At 42.9% G+C, this 12,642-nt stretch overlaps 1 protein-coding gene across 1 annotated transcript in view; it reads left to right on the top strand.

Moving 5' to 3' along the window:
• EVC2 (EvC ciliary complex subunit 2) overlaps positions 1-12,642 on the top strand; it is a 56,345-nt gene that overhangs the window by 22,185 nt on the left and 21,518 nt on the right. Inside the window, exons 9-12 of the mRNA XM_054999659.1 lie at positions 897-1,048; positions 5,978-6,302; positions 9,903-10,142; positions 12,456-12,631. Coding sequence (XP_054855634.1) covers positions 897-1,048; positions 5,978-6,302; positions 9,903-10,142; positions 12,456-12,631 — 893 coding nt within the window. The remainder of the gene's footprint in view (positions 1-896; positions 1,049-5,977; positions 6,303-9,902; positions 10,143-12,455; positions 12,632-12,642) is intronic.

Genomic DNA, 12,642 nt, shown 5'->3' with positions numbered 1-12,642 from the left:
CCGGGGCTATTTGTTGGGATACAAATGTATGCATACAACTTGTAGGCAGTGCCCCCCTCCCCAATACAGACTGGCATACAATTGAGGCACAAGGTTGGAGCATTTTCATTTTTCGAATGAAAAGTGAAACAATGAGATGCCTTTAATCTCAGTGGATTAATTGTTGTTGGGGAAAATTGTATTTGAACATTTATCCCTCAAGACAGAAGTTGATCCAATGGGTTGGATGCAGTCAGCTTTTCCAGTAGTGAAAAAGAGAGGAGAGGAGCACTTTGATTACGCAAAACAGTTACTCTCTGACTCTTGGTGGCAGCAGAGAGTGAAAAGCTGGGTGGATCCAACCCAAGGAATAATTCTTCCTCGCCTTCACTGTAGTTTATGTTATATAGGGTCTGTTGAGACTTTGTGAATTATTGAGAATTTAAGGATTTTTTAGATGTGTAAAAAGAGAACAAAAAACTCATTGGCCCAGTTCAGACGTAATGCAAAACCATGGTTTCTTTTAACCAGGATTCAGCTCATAAGTGATCACTGAAAACAAAGATCGCTTCTAGAAATGCCAGTTTCATTGCCTTCCCTCTGAAACTGGGAAGGGTGTCGTTGGGGAACAAGCCTGGATTAAATCAGGATTACTGCTGAATATTTATATATTAATTAATGCACAGCAGCTTCATACAACCTAGATTAGTCAGTCATTTTCAGATCACCAAAAGGAGTTCATTCCAAATTTTTTAAAAAACGAAATTACTGAAGCTTGACCAGATGGTCCGTTGAGATACTCTAATGCATTGGTATTGTAATCTGTACATTTTGTAGTTCAAGAACACAACAGTAACTTTTCTTGTTTCTCAAACTGCATAGTATGATGTAAACATTTGCTTTGTATATGAATTTAGGAGGCAGAACAAGACCCTAACACAGAGTACAAGAAGGAACATTCCTATTTTAAGTCAGGTGGTACCAACCATGAGGACATCTTGTTGAACGACCACATTATTGACATCTTGTTTTTTGAAGAACCGGAGAACATGCTTCAGTCTCTAGAAGAGTAAGCATTCTTCTACCAGTGTATCATCTTTCATAGCACACGACAGGAGATCAGAAACTGGGAAGAGTAGCTATTTAATGGGGCTGGTGTCTTTTGACCATGGGCTCATGGCCTTTCCAAAGGCTATGGGAGAGCAGAGATATTATTATATAATGACATTTTACATTAGTTTTCATTGAAGTAAGTGGTTTTCAAACTCCTTGATTCCTGTATTCCAGAAGGAATCTGAATGTCATTGCTTTAGACTAATGGGTATTTTCCTAAGCAGTTAAGACAGCAATTATGTGTCCACTGCATTGTTGATTAAGTAGAAGTTATATCCATGCATAATATTTGGCTGCACGAGTTTGTTTTTTTAACCTCTTATGATGACTCAGAGTGGTTTACTCAGAGCACAAGCCTCTCTGAAGTTTTCCTGCACGTGCCTGATGGAGATAAATGGAGGTCAAGTAAGAGCACATACCCTACTCTTGCATAGCTCTCATTCATGCGCAAGGTACCTTTCTCATGGATTGAGTCCACAGTGGTCCACCTGAGACACAAAGGTAGCTGTCAGCTGATATGCTGCAAAGAAGGAACAGAGGCTGACATACAGTGATTTGTTTAGACGAGCCCCTCAGCCATTCTGTGGTGTCTGTTTAGTTTCAATCGTATTGATTTGGAAAGCAGTCCCTTCAATGCCTGGCATTTATCCTCCAAAGGTTGCTTTCATCACAGTAAAGAAGGGGAGCCTTTTATGCCATTATAGAGTAGAGTTTACCTTTAGGCCAGCGTGACCTTGTTCATGTAGATGGAAAAGGTCAGCTTTCAGTAGAACTCTTTGGTTGCTGAGATGTATTCACAGGCTTGGTGTCTTTCAAACACCTAGAGGAAGGAGTGACAGTACAGTCTCAGAAAGTTCTTTTTCCTTGTGTTGTTTTCTTGGAAGGAAGCTTGGGTTGCCTGCAGAATGCCTCCCCCCCCTACTTTTAAATGTCACCTGCTTCCTGGGAGAAGGTTCAAAAGACCTTTGAGATAGGATGGACCCCTGGGGTGCAGCTTCCTGAGGTCAGATTTCCTTGAGTATATTCTGAAAGCATATAGAATTTCCTTGAGTAAATTCTGAAGGCCTCATATGGCAGCTGATTTCAGCATCTGATACTGATTGATAGTTGATTCTCTACATGAATTCGCCTGACGAAGCAGATAACTGTGGCCTGATGAAGGACCATTTCTGAAACGAGCCGAAAGGAATGAGACCGGTGTAGCTCGTTGCCACCTGTTTTGCCACCTGTTTTTTGCAACCTTGCAACTCTGGATGCTACCAACCAGCTATATTCTGGACCTTTTTGGAACTGTGTACCTTCGGGCGTCATAAGCAAAGTTTGAGAGAACTCTACTATATTGGAATTAATTCTCTCTCCATGCATGTGTATTGAATTGCTGTAGATAATTGATAACTCAATGTAGATATATTGATATTTGTAGTGTGATACAGATAATAATATTGTACTGAGTCACTCTTTGGCATACTTCCTTCCTTTCTTCTTGTTGGTTATCAGTAATTTCGAGGAAGTATATTCTCCCTCTTTACCGTTCCCCCACCTCTTGAAAATGGTCACATGGCTGGTGGCCCCACCCCCTGATCTCCAAACAGAGGGGAGTTTAGATTGTCCTCTGTGCCATGCGGTGTGGAGGGCAATCTAAACTCCCCTCTGTCTGGAGATCAGGGGGTGGGGCCACCAGCCATGTGACCATTTTCGCCAAGGGCGATTTAAACTTTAAAAAACTCCCCCCTTGTTCCAGCTGACCCCAAGTGACATCATTGTGTGGTCCTGAGTTCCATCACTGAGTTCCACCACCTCTTCTCCCAGAAAAAAAGCCCTGGGCATAAGTGTTCTCCCCTAGTCCAGTGCAGTGTAGTGGTTCTCTGTGAAACCAGTCCTGGGAACCTAGCACTCACTTCTGCCCACTGCACAACAGGAAACTGGTTCTGTTGAATAAAAATTAAGCTATCGCTAGAATAAAGATCAAAATGAATTTTTTTTAGTTTATTTGAAAAGAAAAATAGAAATAAGGGTAGAAAGTGCATAGTAACTTACACAAAGTACAAAATGCTAAATTTAAACTGTAACAGAAGTATATTCAAAATATGTGGCTACACAACTAGCTTATGGTTCTCCTCTCCCTCTCCACAATTACTTATACCTAAAATTTAATACTGTTTTTAATCGGTCATCTCGTTCATGTTTTATACTCAACATTTTTATGGTCTCTATGTTATGATTTCTCTATTTTCATATTAACTGCTCTTAATATTTCTTAGCTTCAGGCTACATAATCAAAGCAATCTTGCCACTTTTTCTGGAATTCCAATATTGGCCTATTGTGGACATAAGAAGTTAACTTGGCCATCGATGCATATTCATACATTTTATCAATCCACTCAGACATATCGGGGCAAGATTCTGTCTTCCATTTCGCTGCATATAGTACTCTCACAGTTGTCACCATATAACAACAACATTTGATTTATATACCACCCTTCAGGAAAACTTAATGCCCACTCAGAGCGGTTTTCAAAGTATGTTATTATTATCCCCACAACAAACACCCTGTGAGGTGGGTGGGGCTGAGAGAGCTCCAGAGAGCTGTGACTGACTCACGGTCACCAGCTGGCTTCAAGTGGAGGAGTGGGGAATCAAACCTAGTTCTCCAGATTAGAGTCCCATGCTCTTAACCACTACACCAAACTACTTGAAAAGTTCTCCGTGTTCTTTTGTAATATTACTCGGTAGAATATTTAACAGTGTAGATTAGAATGAAATTATAAGGCATTTCAAGTCCCAGTCCATGGGAGAAATGGGCCTCTCTGCCTGAACCTGGAATTCAGATTCCAGGAGAAGTGAGCTGTGTATCTGAAGAAGTGAACTGTGACTCATGAAAGCTCATACCCTACCACAAATTTTGTTAGTCTTATAGGTGCTACAGGACTCTTGCTCTTTTCTCATGCTACAGATAGTCTAAACAGCTACCCCTCTTGTAATGAGACAATAAGAAGAGGATTTTTTTTTTTTAGTGTAGAATTCTAGCAGTAATTTTGATTCATGGGTCATTTTACTTTCTCTTCATATTTGCCCCACAGCTTTCTGGGAGTCTTTGTTAGTCTGCTCTGCTGTATTGTGTTCTACATACGACTAACATTTGCAACCTTTCTGGCCGGTCTGTGTCCCCAGAGCAGAGAAGTTAATCCGCTGAAGGATAGATTCAAATAAATTTCCCCAGGGCATCAGCAGTGATGTCAAAAACAATTTGGTGGTTTATTAGATGTGGAGTTTGACTCCTTTCTAAATGTAAATTCCTCTTTGTGCCTTGTCATTACAATTCCCTAAAGAAATGAACTTCGGGACAATCAAGAAGGAATAGAAGTTTTAACAATTCTTCTACAGCATAAAAAGTCACCAGCTTACATAACAAAGTTATTTATATATAGAAGCTTTAACCACCCACCCACCCTCTTTTGTGGAGTTAGCCATGTTAGTCTGTAGTTGCAAAATAGTAAAGAGTCCAGTAGCACCTTTAAGACCAACCAACTTTATTGTAGCATAAGCTTTTGAGAACCACAGTGTCATGTCTGTACCCCTACATCCATGTCATTGTTCTATGTATTGCTAATGCTGTACCTTAATGTCATTTGGCAAATGCTCTTACCGTCTCTTTCGTTTCTCAAGCATCCTGAGAACACAGCTGCCTTATCTCCTTCCTTTGAAGCTCCCAGGAGCGACCTTGCACTGTCTGAAATGTTACAGTTTAGTCTTATGCCTTTTGTCCTATCTAGGCTGATGTATAAACCCTAGCAGAAATTCCCAGACTGTTTCCTGTGCAAACCTGTCGTCTAGGTGGGAGGGGGGAAATGATTGTGTATCTAGAGATGTACTTTCTTCAAGTTTCTGTTCCTGTCAATGGAGCGTGTACTGCTTAGATGCTTTCTTGCTTCTGAGTAATTCTGTGGACATATATATGGAAATGATTGGATTTCTGAATAAAACCATTTAACCAAGAGCTTGGACTTTTTGTTGCAATGGTCCCCCGCATTAAATGTGGGGGATGGATTGAAAGTGATTTTCTGCTTTTAGCCCAACCTGAATACTAATCACAGCTTAGACAGAACAGTGTCTACCATATCCTGTCACCCATAGCTTGACACGCAGCTCTCTTTGTCAGATGCATCATCGGCTTTCAAGAACCACAGCTCTCTTCATCAGATGCATTGTCAGACCTTTTGCAGATGCATCTGACGAAGAGAGCTGTGGTTCTCGAAAGCTGGCGATGCATCTGTCGAAGAGAGCTGTGGTTCTCGAAAGCTGGCGATGCATCTGTCGAAGAGAGCTGTGGTTCTCGAAAGCTTATGCTACAATAATATTGGTTAGTCTTAAAGGTGCTTTTGTGAGTAGTTAGTGATGATTCTGTTTGCAGTAATGTCCGGATACTGGCCTGCTGCATCCACTAAGATGCTGTATCTGTTTGGAACTATTTTCCTTCCCCACCTCTATGATACCCATGTGAATGTTGCCATTTGAGCAGCGTTCTCTTCTGACAATCACCCCAATAAAAGTACATTGCTCCTAGTACTTTTCCATTCTTTTGAACCTAGATTAATTTTTTTTCTGATTGGTTTTTGTCTTTTTCTTGTTTCTCCCTCTGTCATCATTTCACTTGTAATCTCTGCCCAGTTATCTAAAATACAGTAAGTTTTCATAAAAGCTGCCGCTCTTGAAACTGGAATGTTGTGACTGAAGTGGTATTATAATAGGCATGTTAGAGAATCTTTCCTGCTGTAGCGTGCTTGTAATGATACCCTTGTAAAATCCGATTGCGCTGTTTATTTTCTTATCCTTGACAGAGCCCTTTGTACTTCAGATTTCTGAACATCTTAATTTCATTTTACAGCTTTGAAATAGCAAACTTGACCCACGCAGACAGAGATTTAGAAGCCCGTCGAATGCAGATTTCCCAAGAAGTGATTGCTCTGTTAATGAAGAACACGATTGCAACTTATGGGCTCTCTCCTCATGTGGAGAAAAGGGTGAATTCAGCTTTCAGAAAGCAGTTTCTCACGATGGAGGTGGAGATTCAAGAAGAGTATAAAAGGAAGATGGTGGCATTGACGGCAGAGTGTAGCTTGGAGAACAGGAAGGCTGCCGAGTCGCAGCACCACAGAGAGAAAGGAAGGAGCAGAGAGGCCGAGGAACTGGTTAAGAAGGCCAGTGAAAAGGTAACTGAGGGGCAGAAATGACAGCAGGCTGCAGAAATTGGCATTTTCCATCTTATGGGGTGGGGGGGATGCTGCTGATAATGACTTATTTCAGAATTTAGTTTTGTCCAACCCACAGTGCAATATGGATTAAGAATTAACCCTCATTTCCCAAAAAATTCTTGCACTCAGAATGTAAAACAATATTAGGCTTCCAGGCCAACCAGGTTGCTTTACAGAAGTATGTGCAAAAGTATGCGCTGTGAGGGAAAAAATTTTCATTAAATATGGGGGATGGATTGAAAGTGTTTTTCTGCTTTTAGCCCAACTTGAATACTAATCACAGCTTAGACAGAACAGTGTGAAGGCCAACAAATGCTGGTTTTTAAAAATTGTTCTGTGCAATTTGTGTGCTCTTAGTTGACAGGGCTCAGAACAGGGGAAGTGTGAAAGTCTTGGGAGCAAGAGAGCAGTCCAGTCCCTGGGCTTGACTGACCAAGCTAGAGAAGCTTCCAGGTAGAAATGAGCCCAGGTTTCGGTAGATGGCTTTGCGGGGGGTGAACTGGCCATTTAACTTACAAGGAAATTTCCTGGTGGCTGGTGCAGCCGAAAGCTCCTGGTAGCCACAAGCAAACCTAACCAAGCTGTAGCAACTCTGCCAGTGCCTCATAGATCACACTTCATCAACAATAATAACATTAATGTAATAATACTCAATTTATATACCACCCTTCAGGACAACTTAGTGCCCACTCAGAGCGGTTTACGAAGTATGCCATTATTATCCCCACAACAAACACCCTGTGAGGAGGGTGGGGCTGAGAGAGCTCCTAGAAGCTGTGACTAACCCAAGGTCACCCAGCTGGCTTCAAGTGGAGGAGTGGCGACTCAAACCCGGTTCTCCAGATTAGAGTCCTGCACTCTTAACCACTACACTGAACTGGCTCTCAATGGGAATGGGTATCAGTTTGCCAATCATATTTCCCCACAATTCTGCCAGTTTCCAGGAGGGATGAATGGACAAGCTATTACCTACCTATTAGCTTGGAGAAAAGATGACTGAGATGCGATATGTTAACCATCTTCAAGTACCTGAAGGTCTGTCCTATAGAGGATGGCATGGAGTTGTTTTCTGCTGCCGCAGAAGGTCAGACCAGAACCAATGGGTTGAAATTAAATCAAAAGAGTTTTCGGCTAAACATTATGAAGAACTTCCTGACATAGCAGTCCCTCAGTGGAACAGGCTTCCTTAGGAGGTGATAGGTTATCCTTTTTTGGAAGTTTTTAAGCAGGGGATAGATGGCCATCTGACAGCAATGCTGATTCTGTGAACCTAGGCAGATCATGAGAGGGAGGGCAGGAAGGGTTACATCAGTGCTTAGTTCTTGTGGCCCCTTTTTACATGCCCAGGGTAAAGACGATTGCCACCTTGGGGGTTAGGTAGCAGTTTTCCTCAGGCCAGTTTGGCCAGGGATCCTGATAGTGTTTTACCATCTGGGCATGCAGTAAGGGTCACTGGGTGTGTTTGTGTGTGTTGGGGGGAGAGGGGGGGGTAACTGAATTTCCTGCATTGTGCAGGGGGTTGGACTAGATGACCCTAGAGAACCCTTCCAACCCTATGATTCTACTGTTTGTAGTGCTGAACTGAGTGAACTCTGCAGTACTAGCTTGTGAGGCCACTCAGCTTGGATTGCTTCGGGCCCATTTCCACACCTAGGCACATCTGAGTACGTTTTATCCACTCTGTTAACCTTCTTCCTTGCCACATGGGATTCACTCTAAAGGGACAGTGCTGGCTCTTTTTATTAGGTCAGATAGCCCAGGAATTGCACAGTTCCCTCACTTCCAAGGCCTGGGAGCACCTCTGAGAGTGATGGGACTGGATAGCTTTAAAATCAGCCCCTAAGGGCTTTTTCACCAAAGACACACGGATGCCTGAGCTGAGATAAACATTGCTCTTTTGGATCAGAGAGCCAATGGGGAAAAAGGCACTGTGAGATGCAGCCAATATTATTAGCTGGAGAAAGCTCACGAGGAAAGGCCAGGCTTCCTCCCAAAGTGTTCTCTGGAAAAGCTCGTAAATACAAAGTCAGTTCTGAACTGTGCGGGCGAGTTTTGCATTCACTATGTTTTAGCAGAATTCTCAGATGGCAGCTTTCAGAGACAGGGAAAGACGAAGGGACTTCACAGCCATGATATATGACAACTAGTGATTAAAAGCCAAATCCACCGATATTTCACCCTTAATGCAGACTTTTCTCTGGTCTTGGGCTGTTGCCTTAATAGAGAGTTGCTCTTCTTTGTCCCCAAACACTTCTGCATTGTCACCCCCCTACCCTTTTAATGCATATAAGGTCACCGTTTGGATTTGCTCACGAGCAGCAAAATGCAATATGCGTTAGGGCCAAATCTTAATTTTCGTGTTCACGTATACTCCTAAGATATTTTAAGAGTAGAATAAAAAAAAAAAACGCTGTCCAGAGGGGACTACTCAGTCCAAACAGACCATAGATGTATTTTCAAAATAGTTTATGCAGCAGAAAATTTCCAACAGGCACAGCAATATTGTAGCCGCAAAATCAACAGGCTCAATCAATGTGCCTCCCTTGTTCGCTTCCGACCAACATGGATGCAGCCGCCACCTCTGCGCCCCTGAAGGAACACTATAGAGGCTGTGAAGAAGTGGATCATTGCGAAATGGGAGATTAACGAGGCCGGCATACCCGTTGCCAATCTCCCGCTGGGAGCTCCCTTCGGGGTAGCGAGGCGGGGTGAGACAGCTTTACCGCACACAAGGTTGGCGGTTCGTAAGTTCCTGTGCTCATATAGAAATCTGAAAAAGAAATACAAATAGAACTGTATGGTGTATTGTCGAAGGCTTTCACGGCCGGAGAACGATGGTTGTTGGGGGTTTTCCGGGCTGTATTGCCGTGGTCTTGGCATTGTAGTTCCTGACGTTTCGCCAGCAGCTGTGGCTGGCATCTTCAGAGGTGTAGCACCGAAAGACAGAGATCTCTCAGTGTCACGGTGTGGAAAAGATGTTGGCAGATCTCTGTCTTTTGGTGCTACACCTCTGAAGATGCCAGCCACAGCTGCTGGCGAAACGTCAGGAACTACAATGCCAAGACCACGGCAATACAGCCCGGAAAACCCCCAACAACCATAGAACTGTATGGGTTTGGACAGTGTGGACTCTTTAATAGTACATTGATTGAGCCTGCTGATTTTGCGGCTACAATGTTGGAAATTTTCTGCTGCATAAACTATTTTGAGAATACATCTATGGTCTGTTTGGACTGAGTAGTCCCCTCTGGACAGCGTGTATTACAGACCTTTCCCTCTTTGTATTGTAAAAAAATAAATAAACATGTACTGTGTTTTCAAGGAGCTAGGATCAGCCATATGCATTTGAAAAACATTTGCTGCCACACAATTTGTGAAGTGGAGCTTAAAGGACATGACTTCATATTCACTGTTTCGTGCCTAGTCAGATGTTACTTCTACTGAGAGGAAGTCACTGCCGTGTCTTGGCTATATTAAATTTAAAGGGTTGAATGGACTTGGCCTTCGTATTTTGAATAGGCTGGTAATAACCTCCTGCTTGCTTGCTTTTTTCCTCAGTCAGCGGCAGAATGCCGAGCCCTTATGGAAAAACTGCACCGATTGGAACAGCTCCACGGCAAGAGGTTTCTTCTGGTGAAGCAAGATGAGTACTTTGCCGTGACTTACAGAGAACTGGCTTTTTCTGAAAGGAACGAGATCCATAAAATCTTTTTCACTCAGATGAGAAATATGATTTGTAAAGGAGAACTGAAATTAGAAGCAGCCAAATCTCTCGCTGAGAATTACTCTAAAATGCAGGTATTGGAATTTACAGAAATAGCCCTTGTGATAACAAAAAAATAAACAGAGTGTCCAGCTATATACCTGGTCTATCTATAAGTTCCATTAAGTGAGAATCAAAAAGAGTCCAGTAGCACCTTTAAGACTAAACAACTCTATTGTAGCATAAGCTTTCGAGAATCACAGTTCTCTTCATCAGATGCATCTTTATTGTAGCATAAGCTTTCGAGAATCAGTTCTCTTCGTCAGATGCATCTTTATTGTAGCATAAGCTTCTGAGAATCACAGTTCTCTTTGTCAGATGCATCTTTATTGTAGCATAAGCTTTCAAGAATCACAGTTCTCTTCGTCAGATGCATCTTTATTGTAGCATAAGCTTTCAAGAATCACAGTTCTCTTCGTCAGATGCATCTGACGAAGAGAACTGTGATTCTTGAAAGCTTATGCTACAATACAGTTGGTTAGTCATAAAGGTGCTCCTGGACTCTTTGATTTTGCTACTACAGACTAACACGGCTAACTCCTCTGGATCTATGACCATTAAGTGAGAATGAGGCCTGAGTCGAGGGGTTGGGTTACTCTCATCTTGAATCCTCAGGCAATGAACCAGGCTAGCCTCTTCTTCCAAGAGATGGTCAGGCCTTTCTTTCCCCAGGAACCATATTGTTTGACAGGGAGAGGAGTACGTGATTCAGGGAGTACATGATACCGAGATGGGCAGAGGAGGGGATAATATGTGGATAGCCACTTTAGTTCTTCTTCCTTATGAGGCCATGAGCCTTTCTCCCCAGGTGGCTGAAAGGAGAATGGGCTGGGAGGGGTTGGGTCCAAGTAACTGGCAGTCTAGTTGCCAACCATTTACCTTTGCTGGCATGTAGCTTCAAGAGAAGTATGCGGAATTGCCGCACATTTGGAAAATCCAAGCTCAGTTAAATATCTGGCAGATCTTCTGCATCAATAGGTACAACAAAGCCTACATCCGCTGCAGGCCAAGGTGGAGAAGACATCACGATCAAATATGGGCCTCGTCTACCAGCCATTCATTGTGTCCGCCCGTGTTCCTAGTTTTCTGCTCCTCCTAAAACATCCTTTATTGGTGAAGCGTGCAGCATACTGACACCAGAGCATTTCCTTCTTCTTAGCTAGAGCACAGAGTGAGATGATGTTTTTCCCTTCAGAGAATCCTTTCCACATCGATTTGTAGGAATATCTACACACTACCACCACCACCCTGCACTCCAAATGATGATGAGGATTTAAGGGTGGTGTTCCAGGAATCACACTCAATTTATGTGGCTCACTGGCCAGTAAAGGAGCCCTGTGGTGCAGAATGGTAAGCTGCAGTACTGCAGCCCAAGCTCTGCTCACGACCTGAGTTCGATCCTGGCAGATGTCGGGTTCAGGTAGCCGGCTCAAGGTTGACTCAGCCTTCCATCCTTCTGAGGTCGGTAAAATGAGCACCCAGTTTCCTGGGGGTAAAGTGTAGATGTCTGGGGAAGGCAATGGCAAACCACCCCGTAAAAAGTCTGCCAAGAAAACGTCATGATGTGACGTCCCCCCATGGGTCAGTAATGACTTGGTGCTTGCACAGTGAACTACCTTTACCTTTTACTGGCCAGCAAATCGTCTCCCCCATTGCCTCCAACGGTTTAAGGACTTTGCTCCCAGTGGCTGTATTTCAGAGAAGATTGGTAGAAGCTGGGCCATCTGGCCTTCAGGGAAGCTTGCCTTTCATTACTGATATGCTCACAGAGGAATCCATTTAAACTTCCAAGAGCCTCCAGGTTTGAAGACCACTGATTCAATGTAAAGCAGGAGTCCAGTAGCATCTTAAAGACTGACGACATTTATTCTAGCAAGCGGCTTCCTGACTCCAGACTTCTTCAGATGCAGGTGAGCTCTGGCTCAGGAAAGCTTTCTCTGGAATAAATTGCGTAAGGTGTCCGTGGGTTCCGGCTGTATTTGCTGCCACAGATGGACCTAATCAAGGCTACAGTCTATCCCCAGCCGTTTTGTGGACACGCTTTGCTGGGGAAAAGGTGCCTAGAAGAAGGAAGGAAACCAGGGCGTTTGTGTTCAAAATACACATAGGGAATTAAAATGGGTAAAAATGTGGGTTTGCAGTGTGTGAATACTCTTAATTTGTTACAGCTTCTGAAATGAAGCAAAACGATCTGATTTTAAAAAACACATGAATAAATTCATTGTTTTGTTTCATAAGGCTATTTAATCTTATTAATGCAGAAAATTTCATTGCCACTCTTTCCAAGGTGTTACATTCATTGATCATAAAAGTTAATTAGATGCGTTTGTGTATATTTTTCTCTACAGGAAGACGTTGAGGAGCGGATGGATTTTTTGCAAGCTCATAAGAAGTACCATCTGAGTAAAAGATTTGCTCACAGAGAATACCTCATTCAATTGATTCAGTTATTGGATCCCCAGATGCCTTCCCTGTGGGACATTGTAGCAAACCAGATAGCTGTGTTCATTAGTAAAGTGGAAAGGTAAAGAATTG

Source organism: Eublepharis macularius, chromosome 15 (genome assembly GCF_028583425.1).
Source record: "Eublepharis macularius isolate TG4126 chromosome 15, MPM_Emac_v1.0, whole genome shotgun sequence".
In the NCBI taxonomy this organism is placed as follows: domain Eukaryota; kingdom Metazoa; phylum Chordata; class Lepidosauria; order Squamata; family Eublepharidae; genus Eublepharis; species Eublepharis macularius.
This window is presented reverse-complemented; position numbering and strand designations above follow the sequence as displayed.